This window comes from Herpailurus yagouaroundi, unplaced genomic scaffold, assembly GCF_014898765.1.
Source record: "Herpailurus yagouaroundi ecotype Mexico unplaced genomic scaffold, PumYag 141, whole genome shotgun sequence".
NCBI lineage: Eukaryota > Metazoa > Chordata > Mammalia > Carnivora > Felidae > Herpailurus > Herpailurus yagouaroundi.
The window spans coordinates 9,422,452-9,440,699 of NW_024412396.1; the positions used below are offsets into that span (position 1 = coordinate 9,422,452).

The window sequence follows — 18,248 nt, forward strand, 5'->3', positions numbered from 1 at the left end:
GACTTCGGCTCAGGTCATGATCTTGCGGTCCGTTAGTTCGAGCCCCGCGTCGGGCTCTGTGCTGACAGCTCAGAGCCTGGAGCCTGTTTCGGATTCTGTCTCTCTCTCTCTCTCTCTCTCTCTGACCCTCCCCCATTCATGCTCTGTCTCTCTCTGTCTCAAAAATAAATAAACGTTAAAAAAATTTTTTTAAAAATAAATAAATAAACATTAAAAAAAATTTAAAAATGTGTTGTGTAATCTCCACATATTTTGGGATTTCCCACTATCTTTTTGTTAGTGATTTCTAGTTTAATTCCATTGTGGCCTGAGAACAGACCTTGTATCATTTTGATTTTAAGTTTGTTAAGGACTATTTTATGCCCTAGTATATGTATATGGTCTTGGTGACTATTCTATGTAAGCTTGAGAACAATCTGCTTTCTGAGGTTCTTGGATAAAGTATTTCATTATATCTAGTTGTTTGATGATGATGTTGAGTTCAATTATCAAATCAAGTTCCTTACTGATTTTCTGCCTACTGGATCTGTCCATTTCTAATAGAGAGGTTTTCAAGTTTCACCTGTTTGTCTTTGCAAGTGTATTAGTTTTTGCCTGTCATAGTTTGCCTCACATAGTTTGACACTGTTAGGTGTGTACGTGGTAAGTATTGTTACGTCTTCTTAGAAAGTTGACCCCTTTATCATTATTTAATGCTGTATTTATCCCTTATAATTTCCTTACTTTAAAGTCCACTGTGTGTAAAATTAATATAGCTACTCCTGCTTTCTTCTAATTAGTATTAGCATGGTATGTTTTTCTTCATCCATTTATGTTTAATTTATATTTAAAGTGGATTTTTTTTGTAGAAAACATTGTTGGGTCTTATTTTTCAATCCACCATGACAAATCTTTTTTTTTTTTTAATTTAAATTTTAGTATAGTAACATTCAGTCTTTTAAATTGGTACAATTAGACCATTGACATTCAACATGATTATTGATATAATGTCATCATGTCAACATGATTAACGTCTACCATATTTGTTATTGTTTTCTATTTGTGGCCCTTGTTCTTTTTTCCTGTTTTGTCTCCATTCTTTTTCTGCCTTTTGTGGTTTTAATTGAGCATTTTATATGATTTTTATTTTTTTCTCCTCACTTAGGATATCAGCTATATTTCCTTTTTACCTTTTTTTTTAAAGGTTATTGTGTTTTGTTTTTTTTTTTAATGTTCATTTATTTTGAGATAGAGTGAGAGCATGCATGCACTCTCACCAGTCAGGGAGGGAGAGAGAGAGAGAGGGAGAGAGAGAATCCCAAGCAGGCTCTGTCCTGTCAGCAGAATCCGATGACCAGCCGTGAGATCATGACCTGAGCCAAAATCGAGAGTCAGATGCTTAACTGAATGAGCCATCCAGGTGCCCCTCCTTTTTAACTTTTTTTAGTGGTTGCCCTAGAGGTTGCAGTATATATTTATAACTCATACAGTAATTGTATATGTTGTTGCTATTGTTATTTTGAACATACTGTTGTCTGTTAGATCATTAAGAATAAGAAAAATAAAAGTTTTTATTATTTAATGGTCTTCTTTATGTAGATCCGAATTTCTGGATATTTTCTTCTAAGAACTTGTTTTAACATTTCTTGTAAGGCAGATCTACTGACAAGAAATTCTCTCAGTTTGTGTTTGAGAAGATCTTGTTCACTTTTGAACAGGTTTGAAGGATAATTTTGCAGTATACAGAATTCTAGATTGGAATTTCTTTTTCCTTATCACTTTAAGTATTTCACTTCTGTCTCTTCTTGCCTACATGGTTTCTGAGGAGACATGAAATGCGATTCCTTCCTTTGTTCTTCTATAGGTGAGTTGTTCCCCGACCCTCTCCCCCCACTCCCCTTTTCAGGGTTTTTCTTTAGCTTTGATTTTCTGTAGTTTGATATACCTAGGTATAGGTATTTTGGCATTTATTCTGCTTGGTGTTCCCTGAACTTAGCGGATCTGTGGTTTTATGTTTGACAGTGTGATTTGTCATTAAATTTTTAAAACATTTTTTTAAATTAAATAAGCTTTATGTTCATTGTGGGATTTGCACCCATGACCCCAAGATCAAGAGTGTCATGCTCTGAACCAGCCAGACACCCCTGTCATTAAATCATTTTAAATAGTTCTTGTATTCCTTCCTCTCATTTGATATTCCCAGAATGTGTATGTTATACCTTCTGTATTTGTACCACAGTCCTTGGATTTTTTTTTTTTTTCCCAGTGTTTATTCTCTTTGTTCAGTTTTCAAAGTTTCTGTTGAGGTATCTTCAAACTCAGAGATTCTTTCCTCAGCCAGGAGGAAAATCAATCAAAGGAATACTTTATTTCTGTTAAAATGTTTTTGATCCCTAGCATTTCTTTTGGTTCTTTGTTAGGATTTCCACCTCCCTTCTCACATTGCCATCTGTTCTTGTATACTGTGTACTTTATCTATTAGAACCCTTCACATATTAATCATAGTTGTTTCAAATTCCAAATCTGATAATTACAACATTCCTGCCATGTCTGGTTCAGATGCTTGCTCTGTCTTTTCAGATTGTGCCTTTGCCACAATGATTTGTAATTTTTTCTTGATACTCATACATGATGTACTGGGTAAAAGTAGTTGCTATAAATAGGCCATTAGTAATGTGGTGGTGAGGTGTGGGTGAAGGGGAAGTGTTCAGTAGTCCTATGATTAGGTCTTAGTTGTTTCACGAGCTTACGTCCCTGGTCTGTAAGCTTAGAAGTATTTCTCAGCTTCTCCCACATATTTCTCAGCTTCTCCCTTGTATTGGACAGGATGGCTAGAGTAGGCTGGAGTCAGGTATTTCCCTTCCCCCGGGTCAGTTATGCTCTGATAATACCCTAGCAGGTTAGGCTCTGGTTAACTAGTTTCCCCTGAGGGCAGGCCTTAATTAAGAAGAACTGAATGCTTTGGCATATTTCAAAATGGTACCTCTTCCCCTCTTCCTGCCAGAATGACAAGATTTTTCTCTCATATTTACTGTGGGGTCCTGGTCGGTATCTTGGTTGAGTTCCGGTGGTAAATCTCAACAATATTGTGAGAAGTCCCCCTAATTGGCCCCCCCCCCCCCGAAGTTTTTAACTCTGAAAATTGTGCACATTGAGCCTCTAGCCATTAGTTAGCTACAGTTCAGATTTTCTTACCCCAGCACTGATCCCGCAGTGGTTTAGCTGGTAAATCTCTGCTGAACTAAGCTGTGACTCCCTGTCCCCACATGTCTCCATTCTTGAGGGCAGTGGTTTTGTCTGGTGTCCCTCCCTCTTACTGATCCAAAAAATGTTGATTTTTCAGTTTTTTCAGCTCTTGTTAGGATGGGGTGGGGACTTACAAGCTGCTTACATGCTGCTTTTCTTTTTAATTCAAGCAAATATATTTTTTAATGAAGGTATTAACTATATATCTTTCTGGTAATAGAATTTGTATAGAATAAAATTCACCCATTTTATTTCTTTGTTTATCATTATTATTTAATTTACATCCAAGTTAGTATATAGTGCAATAATGATTTCAAGAGTAGATTCCAGTGATTCATCTCCAACAAATAACACCCAGTGCTCATCTCAACAAGTGTCTTCCTTAATGCCCCTTGCTCATTTAGCCCATCTCCCCCCAACCCTTCCAACAATCTGTTCATTCTCTGTATTTAAGAGTCTCTTATGTTTTGTTCCCCTCTCTGTTTTTATATTATTTTTGCTCCCCTTCCCTATGTTCATCTGTTTTGTGTCTTAAATTCCACATGTGAGTGAGGTCATATGATACTTGTCTTTCTCTAATTTCACTTAGCATAATACCCTCTAGTCCCACCCACATTGTTGCGAATGGCAAGATTTCATTCTTTCTGATTGCCAAGTAATACTTCATTGTGTATATATATACTACATCTTCTTTATCCATTCATCTGTCAATGGACATTTGGGCTCTTTCCATACTTTGGCTATTGTCAGTAGCGCTGCTATAAACATTGGGGTGTGTGTGCCCCTTGAAAACAGCACATCTGTATCCCTTGGATAAATACCTAGCAGTACAGTTGCTGGATCATACGGTAGTTCTATTTTTAACTTTTGAGGAACCTCCATGCTGTTTTCAAGAATGGTTGCACCAGTTTGCATTCCCACCAGCAGTGCAAAAAGTTTCTTCTTTCTTCGCATTCTCGCCAACATCTGTTGTTGCCTGAGTTGTTGATTTTAGTCATTCTGACTGGTGTGAGGTGGTATGCAGTTTGGTTTTAATAAATGTACTTCATTATATGAATGTGCCACAATTTATCTCATCCATTGTCTGTTGGTGGACAATTAGGTTACAGGTTTTGACTATAAAACTAAGAAAATTTTTTAGCCACTGTGGATATTTGTGTATAATGCAGCAAATGATAGGTTGCACATTTAGCTTTTAATTGAAGTAAAATTCAGTTTTATAAAATTAGCCGTTTTAACCATTCATTGACATTTAGTACATTCACAGTGTTGTACAACCATCACCATTACCTCCATGTAGTTTCAAAATATTTTTATCACCCCTAAGGGGAAACTGATAGCCATTAGGCAGTAATTCTGTATATTCTATTCCCCCAGTTCATGGAAACAACAAATTTGCTTTCTGTCTCTATGGATTTACCTATTCTGGATACTTCATATAAATGGGATTATATATTATGTGACCTTTTGTGTCTAGCCTCTTTCCCTTAGCTTGGTTCTAAGGTTCATCCAGGTTGTAGCATATAGCAATGCTTCTTTCTTTTTTAGAGCTAAATAATATTCTATACTATGTATGGACCACATTTTGTATAACATCTTTTTAATGGACAAATGAGTCATTCCTATTTTTTAGCTATTGTGAATAGTACTGTTATGACCATCTTCAAGTACACGAACCAGTACAAGTTTTTGTTTGAAAATGTTATCAATTCTTTTGGATAAGTCCTTAGTGTAATTGCTGGGTGATATGGTAGTTCTACATGTGATTTGTCGAGCAACTGCCAAACTTCTTTCCACAGTAGCTGTTCCAGTTTGCATTCCCATTAGCCCCATATGAAGTTTCCTATTTCTCTGTATTCTTGTTTTTTTAATCGTAATCATTTGAGTGGACATTAAGTGGTATCTCATTGTTGTTTTAATTTGAATATTCTAATAACTAATGATGAGCTTCTGTTCATGTGCTTGTTGACCATTTAAATATTTTCTTTGGAGAAATGTCCGTTCAGACTGCTTGGCCTGTTTTTTTTTTTTTTTTTTATTGTTTAAAATTTTTTTTTTCGGGGCGCCTGGGTGGCGCAGTCGGTTAAGCGTCCGACTTCAGCCAGGTCACGATCTCGCGGTCCGTGAGTTCGAGCCCCGCGTCAGGCTCTGGGCTGATGGCTCAGAGCCTGGAGCCTTTCCGATTCTGTGTCTCCCTCTCTCTCTGCCCCTCCCCCGTTCATGCTCTGTCTCTCTCTGTCCCAAAAATAAATAAAAAACGTTGAAAAAAAATTTTTAAAAAAAAGATGAAAAGGATAGAAATGTGGGTGGCAACAGTGAGAGGTGGTAGAAAAGTTGAAAAAAAACGTTTATTTATTTTTGGGACAGAGAGAGACAGAGCATGAATGGGGGAGGGGCAGAGAGAGAGGGAGACACAGAATCGGAAAGGCTCCAGGCTCTGAGCCATCAGCCCAGAGCCTGACGCGGGGCTCGAACTCACGGACCGCGAGATCGTGACCTGGCTGAAGTCGGACGCTTAACCGACTGCGCCACCCAGGCGCCCCTATTTTTTTTTTTTAATTTTTTTTTTCAGCGTTTATTTATTTTTGGGACAGAGAGAGACAGAGCATGAACGGGGGAGGGGCAGAGAGAGAAGGAGACACAGAATCGGAAACAGGCTCCAGGCTCTGAGCCATCAGCCCAGAGCCTGACGCGGGCTGCTTGGCCTGTTTTTAAATTTTGTTGCTTTTGTTGTTGAGTTCTGAGAGTTTCTTATATATTCTGGATACTTGCTCTTTATCAGGTATATGATTTCCAAATATTTTCCCCCATTTTGAAGATTGTCTTTTTCTCTTAATTGTGTAGTCCAAATTAATTTTTGTTGTTTTGTTTCTTTTTCTTTTTTTTTTATTGGCTTGTGGTTTTGGTGCCCTGTGTAAGAAACCATTGCCAAATCCAAGGTCATGAATTATCCTTTAAGATTTTTATAGTTTTTGCTCTTTCGTATTAAGTCTTTTATCCACTTTGAGTTTTGTTTTTTTGTTTTTAATTTTTTTTAATGTTTATTTCTTTTTGAGAGAGAGACACACACAGAGAATGAGCAGAGAAGGGGCAGAGACAAAGGGAGACACAGAATCCGAAGCAGGCTCCAGGCTCTGAGCCATCAGCACAGAGCCCTACGCAGGGCTCAAACTCAGGAGCCGTGAGACCATGACCCGAGCTGAGGTTGAATGCTTAATTGACTGAGCCACCCAGGCACCCCTGAATTAATTTTTGTATATAGTGCAAGTTAGGGAGCCAACTTCATTGCTTTGCATGTGGCTACCAAGTTGTCCCAGAATTATTTGTTGAACAGATTGTTCTTTCCCTATTGAATAGTCATGGTACACTTGTTAAAAATTAATTGATCATAGATGTGTGACTTTATTTCTGGACTCTTCGATTTAATCTATATGTTTATCCTTTTGCCAGTATTACCCTGTTTCAATTACTACAGCTTTGTGGTAAGTTTCCAAATTGGAAAGTATGAATCGTTCACCTTTTCTTTTTTGGTTTTGACCATTCAGGGTCCCTTGCAATTCATATGATTAGGATCAGGTTTTCCATTTCTACAAACAAGAATATCGGATTTTAATAGGGGTCGCATCAGAACTGTAGATAGATTGCTTTGGAGAGCATTGCCATGTTAACAATATTAAATCTTACAAACATGAACACAGTGTCTTGTCCTCTATTTGGACGCTTTAATTTCTTTTAGCAATGCTTAGTGACTTCTAGTGCACAGAGCTTGCACTCATTGGTTACATTTATTTCTGAGTAGTTGGTTCTTTTTGATGCTATTACAAAGGGAATTCATTTCTTATTTCCTTTATGAATTGTTCTTTGCTATTGTATAGAAATACAACTGATTTTTACATGTTCATTTGCATCCTGCAACATTGCAGAATTTATTAGATAACGTTTTTTGTGAATTCATTGTGATATCTGCATGTAAGATTATGTCTTCTGCAAATAGAGCTACCTCTTGCTTTAATGTGGATGCCTTTTATTTCTTTTCTTACCAAATTATTCTGGTTGGAATGTCCAGTACAGTTTTGAATAGAAGTGGTGAGAGTGGCATCGTTCTGCTCCAGATCCTTTGTGAAAAGCTTTCAGTCTTTCACCATTGAATATGATATTGGCTGTAGGTTTTCCACAGATGCCTTTTCATGCTGAGGAAGTTTTCTATTCCTAGATTGATGAGAGTTTTTATCATGAAAAATGAATGAATTTTGTAAATGCTTTTCCTACATCAGTCAAGATGATCATGTGACCTTTTTCTCTTATTTTGTTAATGTGGTGTATTACATTAATTTTCCCTATGTTGAACTACCCTTGCATTACTGGGATAAATCCCACTTTGTCACGGTATATAATTCTCTTAACAAGGATTCAGTGTGCTAGCTTTTTGTTGAGTAGTAATGTGTTTAGCATTGGTATCAAGGTAATCCTGGCTTCATAGATTGAATTAGAGAGTGTTCCCTCTTTTTTTTTTTTGGATGGTTTTGAGAAACTTTGCCAGATTTTCTTTAAATATTTGATAGAATTCACCAGTGAAGTTATAGGCTTGGACTTTGTTGGAAGAGTCTTAGTTACTGATTTCAATCTCTTGATATAGGTCTGTGAAATTTTCTATTTGTGCTTGAGTCTGATTTGTAAGATTATATAATTTGTTTAACCTAGTTAATTATCTAAATGGTTGGCATACAGTTCACATAATCCTTTTTATTTCTGTAAGATCTGTGGCATGTCTCCTTTTTGTTTCTGATTTTAGTAATTTGAGTCTTTCCCCCCACACCTTGGTAAGTCTGACTAAAGGTTTGTTATGAAGAAGCAACTTTAATTTTATTCTGTTTTTCTATTTTTTATATTTAATCTTTTTTAATTACTTCCTTTTATCTTCCATTTCAGTTTGCTGTTTTTTAGGCCCTTCAGGTATAAAGTTATGATACTATTTTGAGGTCTTTAAATTTTTAATGTCTGTATTTATAGTTGTAAATTTTCCACTGATTACTTTTTGCTATATGCTTTAGGTTTTAGCGTATTTTGTTTTCGTTTATATCTTTTCTAATTCCCTTGTGATTTCCTGTCTTTTGCTTGTTTAAGATGTGTTGCTTAATCTCCACATTTTTGTGTTTTTTTCCAGCTTTTCTTCTTTGATGTGTTTGTTGGCCTTATATTTCTTCTAAAGTATGTGTTCAACTCCCAAGCTTGTTTTATAAGGCCAACATTACCCTGACACCAAAGCCAGATCAGGACACTACAAGAAAAGAACTACAGGTCAATATTCCTGATGAGTGTAGGTGAAAAAATTCTCCGAAAGATACTATCAAACCAAAGTCAGTAGCACATAAAAGGATCATAATACCACATGATTTAGTAATTCCACATCCGGATACTTATCCGAAGAAAATGAAAACACGTGATTCAAAAAGATATCTGCATCTCTGTTTATTGCATTATTTAAAAGACGTGAAAGCAACCTAACTTTCTCTCTACAGATCAATAGGTAGAGAAGATATTGTGTGTTTATATACACATTGGAATGCTTAACCATAAAAAATAATGAAATCTTGCTATTTGTGACAACATGGGTGGATATAGAGGGTATCATGCTAAGTGAACTAAGTTAGACTGAGAAAGACAAATACCATATGATTTCACTTATGTGTAGAATTCCAAAAAACAAAACAAATAAATAAAACTAAAAAACCAGAAACAGACTCATAAATACAAAGAACAAGCTGATGGTAGCTAGAGCAGAAGGGGTGTGGGAGGGAATGGGCAAAATAGGTGAAGAGGATTGAGATACAAACTTAGAACTGTCAAATAAATAAGTCAAGGGATGAGAAGTACAGCATGTTACTTAATATTGTAACAACTTTGTATGGTGAGAGATGCTAACTAGACTTACCGTGATGAGCATTTTGTAATGTGAATGTTGAATCACTATGCTGTACATGTGAAACTAATGCAATACTGTATGTCAACTGTACATTAATTTAAAAAAATGATTATACATCACGATCAAGTGGAATACATTCCCAGATACAAAGATGGTTCTATCTATGAAAATCAATGAGTGTGACACATCAAATTAATAGAATGAGAAGTAAACATCAAATGGTCATACCAATAAATGTAGAAAAAGCATTTAAGAAAATTCAGCATCCTTTTACGATAAAAATTTCCAACAAATTGGGTACAGAAGGAACATACCTCAACATAAAAGCTCAAACATAACAAGCCCACAGCTAACACCATACTCTGTGGTGAAAAGTTGAGAGCTTTTCCTCTGGGATCAGGAATAAAACAAAGGTGCCCATTATCACCATTCCTATGTAACATAGCTGTAATTCCTAGCCCAAGCAGTTAGGCAAGGGAAAGAAATAAAAGACATCCAAATTGGAAAGGAAAAAGTAAAATTGCCTATTTGCAAGATGACATGATCTTCTATTTTGAAAATCCTAAAAATCTTACCAAAAAACTTTAAGAATAGCTATCCACCTGGAATTAAGAGGGAATTTGGCTTACTTTATTCTATTAATTACCTATTACTATACAATAAATCACCCCAAAACATGGTGACTTAGGACAGCAAACCTTATCTGACAGTTTCTGTGGGTCAGAAATTTGAGAGCAGCTTAGCTGTGTGGTTCTAACTTAGGGTTTCCTGTGACGTTGCTCTCAGATTGTTAGCTAGTCGTCAGTCATATGAAGACGTAATTGAGGCTGGAGAATTTGCTTTTTTTTTTTTTTTAATTTTTTTTTTAAACCTTTATTTATTATTGAGAGACAGAGACAGACCATGAGCAGGAGAGGGGCAGAGAGAGAGGTAGTTACAGAATCCGAAGCAGGCTCCAGGCTCTGAGCCTTCAGCACAGAGCCTGACACGGGGCTCGAACTCATGAACCACAAGCGAGATCATGACCTGAGCCGAAGTCGGATGCTTAACCAACTGAGCCACCCAGGCGCCCCTGGAGAATTTGCTTCTAAAATGGCTCACTCAGCATGGCTGTGGATAAATGCCTTATTTCCTTGCCAAGTGGGCCTTTTGTAAGGAGCATCTTCAAGTCCTTATGACTTGGCAGCTAGCTTCCTCCAGCACAGGTGATCCATGATAGAGAGTAAAGGGTGAGTCATAATGCCTTTTATGACCTAGTAGTCATAATATGACCTAATATGACCTAATAGTCATACATTGCCATTTCTTCCAGGCGTCTTGGTAGAAGCAAGTTACTAAGTATGGCCACAGTAAAGGAAAGGGAGGGAAATCAGGCTGTAACTTTTGAAGGGAGGAGTATCAAAATGTGAATATCCCTGACTGACCAAGTAGAGGTAAGCAGTGGAAGAGACTCAGTACTTCTTGAGAGTGGTTTCTTGGAACTCTTCATTAAATTGTTGATGTCTCAAGGAAGGAGAGAATTGTTTGATATTGTTTTGAAGACTAAGTTTGTTAAGACTTGGGCTGTTATTGAGACATATTTACATATCATTGTTTTCCTCCTCCCATTTAGGAAGTCTCAAAGTTCATGCACTGGAAGGAAAACAAATGATAAAATCAATCAAAAATATGTGAATAGTCCTCCCCCCCCCCCCCCCGAAGTTTTGTTTTGGAGACTGTTTGAAATAAAGCAGTCATCAGTCAGGAATCAGCAAAAATTTTAGTTTCAGGTACTGGGGATTAGAAAGAAGGCTATTGTCAACTGGTCAAAAGTATGAAATAAGTGCTGTCTTTAGAACATCCAATTCGGGGATAGCTTTTAATTTTGATATAATTTTAAACTTATAGAAAAGTTACAAGAATATTTACAGAATTCCTGAAAAACAGCCTTTTTTCAGATTCATCAGTTGTTTGTTTTGTGACATTTGCCTTGTTAATTTTTCTCCTAAAACCTAAAAATCAGCCTAAAACCTCCAGGCATAAAACTGTAGTGGGATACAGTTAGGTTTATTAACTCATTGTAGTGAGAGAGATTGAAGATCAGAGGAACCATTGACTTCTCACTGTAGGGTAAAACATTTATTAAAGGATTTTGAAGAAGAGTGGCATCTAGGTGACATTTAAATGAAGTAGTGTTCTGATAGTGTTAAAGCAAAGCCACAGCCAAGCTGTATGTAAAGGAGTCAGCATCAGATCTGGACTGCACAGTGGACTTATGGTGTTGTTTCCTTGAAAACTACAAAATTAAGAGAAAGGAGGAAAGTTGTGTTTGGTACCTTTGTTGGCAATTGAGATTTTTTTTCTCTGTATCAGTTATTTACTTTGATCCTCTTTGCGAAAGTTTCCTTATGTCCTTTTCAGTCATTTCCCTGTCTGAGAGACAAGCACTGTTCTGATATTTTTCATGGTGGATTAATTTTGTCAGTCTCAGAGCTTCATATGAATGGAATAATGTAGGTATGAATGGTATGTAGTTTCTTTCACTCAACATAATATCTGTAAGGTTCATCTGTTTTGTTGCATCTTGCAACACTTCTTACCTTTTTATTGCTATGTAGTATTGCATTTCATCAACAAACTGCAATTTGTTTATCCATTTTCTTAGTAATGGACAGGTGGGTTTCCAGCTTTGGAGCAGGAAGAAGGCTGCTATGAACATTCGTGCATAAGGTTTCTGTCTATATATGTTTTTATTTCTCTTGGATAGATAAATAGATGTGAAATTCCTGCATCAAAGGCTAGTGTCTGGGTATATGTTTAAGAAAGTGCAAAAACTTTTCAAAATGAAAAGTTCCTTTGTACATTTCCACCAACAATTTATGTGAATTTCTGAGTTGATTTATATCCTTTCCAGTGTTTGGTGTTGATAGTCTTTCTAATCTTAGCCATTATTATGGGTATGAAGTGGTCTGTCATAGTGGTTTTAAATTTTTTTTAAGATTTTGTTTTTAGGTAATATCTATACCCAATGTGGGGCTCTAACTTACAACCCTGAGATCAAGAGTTGCATGCTCTACAGACTGAGCCAGCCAGGCACCATGTTTTTAATCTTTATTAACCTAATTACAAATGATGTTGAACATCTTTTCATGTTTATTGACCGTTCATATATCTTCCTTCAGGAAGTGTCCATTTATGTCTTTTGCCCATTTTTTCAAATTGGATTATTTTCTTTATATTTGTTGAGTTGTAGTTCTTTATGTATTCTAGGTGTAAGTCTTTGTCAGACACAACTTTTACAAATACTTCCTCCTCGTCTGTGGCATGCATATTTACTTTCTTAATTGTATCTTTTGATGAGTGAAAGCTTTTAATTTTGATGAAGCATAATTTGTTTCTTTTTTTAAACGTTTCTTTTTTTAAACGTTATTTATTTTAAGAGACAGGGAAAGAGAGCAGGGGAGGGCAGAGAGAGAGGGGGTGGAGAGAATCCCAAGCAGGCTTCGCACTGTCAGCACAGAGCCTGATGTGGGGCTCGAACTTATGAACCATGAGATCATGACCTGAGCCAAGATCAAGAGTCAGATGCTTAACCAACTGAGCCACCAAGCACTCCATAATTACTACTTTTTTTGTTAAATTTTTTTGGTTGTAGCTTGTAAAGTTAGTTCTGTGATCTACTTGAAATTAATATTTCTGTGGTGCGAAGTATGGATCAACTTTCATTTGTTCATTTATTTTCCATATGGATATTTAGTTTTTCCAGCACCATTTTTTGAAAAGACTTTTCGCCATTGATTGCTTTGTTACCTTTGTTGAAAATTGAATGACTGGAAAAATATCAGTAATGAATATAAGTAACTTTGTTAACTAGTAAGGATGAGGAGACAGAGGCAGAACAGTGTCTTTCAGTATGTACGTGGTTGAATGTTGTACTAGAAGAAGTGATATGGCAGTCAGATGCTTAAAGCTCTGTATAGAATCCCTGCAAATGCAAGTCACAAATGTAGTCTGATAAAGGTTTGTAGGCTACTTAAATGTGAATGGCATTGCTATTGACGGTGTGACTTTTTTTTTCCCTACACAATGAACAAATTCTTGGTAAAGTTATAAACAAAAATAAAATACAAATTTTCTTGATTTAATGGGAGTTCTAGTTTGGAAATAATTCATTTTATTCTAAAATAGCAAGGAAAAAAAGACTGTATTTATGTGTCAAATAGGCTTTAGTTCTAGGTTAATGTAATTATAATAGTTTTGGGTTTTTTTTAGTTTTTTGCTTTTTGTCTTTTCTTTTTTGTTTTTTACCTGTTCAGAGCTCCAGCTGGAAATTTGAAAGTCTGTACTGTTATGTAGGTCTTTTTGGTACATTACAGGATATCCTGCAATCCTCACCTCTTTCCACCAAAAGCCAGTAGTCATCTTAATGTTTTTGACAACTAAAAAAACATTTCCTCCAACTTTAATAATGTTCCCAAACTTTGCCATACTTGTTAAAACTATTGGGTTTAGATGTATGAAAGGTAAGGAAATTAAATTCTAGAGAAAGAAATGATTATGCAACTTATTTGTGATCATGGAGTGACTAAATTTTATTAAAGTGGGTAATTTGAAACTTTAAAAATTAAGATGGCTTATAGTATGTACTTATTTTTCCTAGTAAAATGAATGAAAATAAACCCGGTGCTTCACAGAATCTTGGTAAGTAAAATATTTAAAACATTTTCAGATATAATTATTTGAAATATATAATATTGTTTATAAGATATTCTACTCTTGCCTTTTTATTATATTATAACTTTGTAGAGTGCTGACTCAAAATAGGAATGAGTTGCTTGGTCCATGCTTTGTTCATACATCCATATACTAAAATAATAATATCGTGTGTATTCATTTCAAGAAAAATCCACTGTAAGATAACAGTTTGTCAAATTTTATTCATATTCTCTATATGTATTTATCAGATATGCGTTTTATCTGAATAAAACAGCATTATTTAATAAACACAATTTTTTTCATCTTTTTTGTATGACTTTTTCTTAGAAAAGGAAAAATGCGGGTAAGACCATTTTAAACAATACACAAAACCTAACATGAAAAGGAAGACTTATCTGTAGGTGCTCGTAACAGTCTCAAATAGATGCATACCTTTGCTTTTACTTGTTCTTCATTTGTTAGTTTAAACAGTAATATATTGATTTGCTACCATGGAAAATGAGAAATTTAAGTTATGCTCTTCTGCCATTACTCCACTCATTTACCCTTTGTAAGATTTAATTTTTGATGTTCTCTCAAATTAAAAGTATTGTACTTAAAACTCTGTCTTGACCATCACTAATAAAGAGTGTCTGTTAACTCCACCTTCATGGTTGATAAAGAAATTTGTGCTCTTATTCCTCCCTGTACTTTGCTTTTCTGCTTTTACCTACAGACTTCTACCAACTATATTAATTGTTCAGAAACTTCGTAATTCATGGACTACCTTCATGTATTTGTTAACTGCAAATACTGCCTTTACTGTTATTACTAATATTTTTCCTAAGATTGACTCAGTTTTTTACTTATCTGAATGTGTTTATTTCATTATTTTAATACAGCTAGTATCATTTGCTCTAGTTATAAGGTGATCTTAATGTAGTGAAGTCAGAAAGAACACTGTTACTGCATTTTAAATATTAAAAGTAAAAGACAACAAAGTACAAATACAAACGAAAACAATCTACATATAAAAATGGATGCCTGAAAACTAGTGTGTTCTACATCCAGTGTTTACATCTACTGGGTGAAGGTAGGAAGGAGGACAAATGGAAAGCTGCAGGTTCATGGCATCATAGCATATGCAGCTCTATCCAGTGCTCATCATGAGGACTCCCGTTCTGTAGTCTTAGCTAATTCCTTGTATTTCTCTTCCTCTTGATAGCTGCATGCATAGTTACAGCTAAAATTACAGGCACGGGGATGAAAGAATTTAAGATGAGAGCAGATGAGAGCTGCTGGTGTAAGATGTCCGGTAAACAAATGGCAATTTGCTGGAGTTGATGTGGTCAGTTACTCTGTATGGGGACAGAAGGGGAGGTGACATATTTTGAAAGATTGCGGAAAGGGCTTTCAGTTATGGCTAACCTTTAGTGACGGAGGGCAGATATAGGGGGGGATATTTCATAATATTAAATATTAGCTCATGATGTTTTTTTTCCAGTCCTGGAATCTATTTTGTGAGTACACTGTTAAATGTAGTACCATTTCTTTTTCTTTTCTTTTTTTTTAATGTTTATTTTTGAGGGAGAGAGAGAGAGAGAGACAGTGTTAGTAGGGGAGGGGCAGAGAGAGAGGGAGTCACAGAATCCGAAGCAGGCTCTAGGCTCTGTGCTATTAGTATAGAGCCCGACACGGGGCTTAAACTCACAAACCGTGAGATCATGACTTTATCTGAAGATACTTAACCGACTGAGCCACCCAGGCGCCCCAGATGTTGTACCGTTTCTTTTTTTTTTTTTTTTTTTTTTTAAATTTTTTTTTTTCCACGTTTTTATTTATTTTTGGGACAGAGAGAGACAGAGCATGAACGGGGGAGGGGCAGAGAGAGAGGGAGACACAGAATCGGAAACAGGCTCCAGGCTCTGAGCCATCAGCCCAGAGCCTGACGCGGGGCTCGAACTCACGGACCGCGAGATCGTGACCTGGCTGAAGTCGGACGCTTAACCGACTGCGCCACCCAGGCGCCCCTGTTGTACCGTTTCAATGCATAACATCCATTCTTGATTACATGTATTAACTAAAGGTAAATGAGACTGGCTGCTGTAATAGGTAAATGCTGAAGTCTTAGTGGTTTAACACAACAAAAGTTTATTATTTGGTTAAGTTACAGTCCAGTGTGAATTGGTTAGGGGAATTGGAGCAGGTAGGGGGTTTCTGCTCCATGCAATCACTTAAGAGATTCAAGCTCCTTTCATCGTATATTGGTCAGCTACCTTGAGATTCTCAGAGTCTTTTCTCTTCATCTGGTAAGATTTTCTCATAGTTTTATTAGTATGTTATTAGAAATTTTCTTTACAAGTAAATATAAGGTAGAAAAGTTTGATAATTATAATACTAATGTTTATTCAGCTCTATCTAGCTGCCACACCCTTTTAATTATATTACGGTATACCATCTCATTTAATCCTTATTAAGGCATAGTTTGAGGTAAGTACTCTTGTCCTCATTTTTAAGATGAAGAAACAGAGCCATAAAGTGTTTATGTGACTTGTCCAAGATTACACAGCAGGAGTGTGGTGCTGAAATTTAACTCAGATCTCCTTGACTCTACAGTTTGCCTTTATGAAATTATTATTGTTATGGTAAAATACATATAACACAAAGTACACGTAACTGTTTTAAAGTATACAGTTTGGTGGCATTTAGTACATTCACGTGTTGTACAACCATCACCACTATCTAGTTCCAGAACATTTTCATCATCCCCAAAGGAGACTCTACCTGTTAGGCAGTTACTTTTCATTTCCCTCTCCTTAGCCCCTGGAAACCACCAATCTGCTTTTTGGGCTGTCTGTGGATTTACCTATTCTGGATAATGTAATCTATTATATTAATGGGGTCATATAGTATGTGACCTCTTGTGCTTGGCTTCTTTTATTTAGCATGATGTTTCTAGGCTCATCCAGGTTGTAGTATGTATTAGAGCATCATTCCTTTTTATAGCTGAATAATATTCCGTGGTACGGATATAATGTATTAATTTATTCATCCATTCATTGATGCACATTTGGTTTGTTTTCCTTTTTTAGCTCTTGAGAATAGTGCTGCTATAAATCTTAGTATTCAAGTATTTAGTTTGAACATCCATTTTCAGTTTTTTGGCATATATACCCAGGAGTGGAATTGTTGTGTCATATAGTAACTATGTTTAAAATTTTAAGCAACAAAAAATATTACTTTTCCTAAGTCGCTGTACCATTTTACATTTGCACCAGCAGCGTGTGAGGGTTCCTATTTTTCCAGATCCTTGCCAACATTTGTTATTTTTGGACATTTTGGTTGTAGCCATCCTAGTAGACGTGAAGTTATATCTCATTGTGGCTTTGATTTGCATTTCCCTGATGACAGATGATATTAAACATCTTTTAATGTGCTTACTGGCTATATATCTCCTTTGGAAAATGCTTATTCAAATCGTTTGCTCCATTTTTAAATTGGTTGTATTTTTGTTGTTGAGTTATAAGAATTTCTTATGATGCATTCTGGACACTAGACCCTTAGCAGGTATATGTTTCCAAATATATTCTCCTATTCTGTAGATGGTCTTTCCACTCTCTTGAGTGTTCTTTGATGCACAAAAGTTTAAAACTTAGATGAAGTCCAATTTATCTATTTTTTCTTTTTTACTTTTGCTTTTGGTATCATGTGATTCCTAAGAAACCACTGCCAATCCAAGGTTATAAAGATTTACCCTATATTTTCTTCTCAGAGTTTAGTTTTGGTGCTTACATTTAGGTCTTTGATTTGTTTTGATTTAATTTTTGTATGTGGTGTCAGGTAGGGGTTCAGTTGTATTACCTTGCATGTGGCTATCATGTTGTGCTAGTAACATCTGTTGAAGAGACTGTTCTTTCCCTCAGTGAATGATCTTGGCATCCTTGTTCAAAATTAATTGACCATAGATAACATGTATAGGTTTATTTCTAGACTCTTTTTCCCCGATTGATCTATATCATTGTCCTTAGGCCACTACAACACTGTTTTGATTTCTGTGGCTTTTCCTAAGTTTTGAATTTCCTTTCTTTTTTTTTTTTCCATATCAGTCTAACTAAAGTTTTGTCAGTTTTGTTGACCTTTTCAAAGAATCAACTTTAGTTTTTATTCTCTATAGTTTTTCTGTTTTCTATTTTATTTATCTGTGCTGTAATCTTTATTTTTTTCTTCCTTCTGCCAGCTTTTGGTTTAATATGTTTTTATTTTTATAGTTCTTTAAGGTTAAAATTGTTATTGATTTGGGGTCTTTATTTTCTCATATTGGCTTACATAGAGATCAGCCAGAGGTGAAAGCTTAGGGTTTCTGGGGTCTTTTTCTGAGCATGTATCTAGTCCTGAGCATGTGTGTGTCTTTCTAGATTCCCAGGTA

At 35.7% G+C, this 18,248-nt stretch overlaps 1 protein-coding gene across 6 annotated transcripts in view; it reads left to right on the forward strand.

Annotated features, from left to right (window-relative positions):
• The window catches only part of G2E3 (G2/M-phase specific E3 ubiquitin protein ligase), a 65,576-nt gene that overhangs the window by 6,747 nt on the left and 40,581 nt on the right, over positions 1 to 18,248 (forward strand). For 2 of the 6 annotated variants that reach the window (XM_040476848.1, XM_040476851.1), the window contains exon 3: positions 13,788 to 13,828. In XM_040476848.1, coding sequence (XP_040332782.1) covers positions 13,792 to 13,828 — 37 coding nt within the window. In that variant the 5' untranslated portion in view covers positions 13,788 to 13,791. Of the gene's footprint in view, positions 1 to 8,402; positions 8,524 to 10,250; positions 10,582 to 13,787; positions 13,829 to 18,248 lie in introns of those variants that run through there. The other 4 variants (XM_040476850.1, XM_040476853.1, XM_040476849.1 and 1 more) reach the window with 4 other exon arrangements.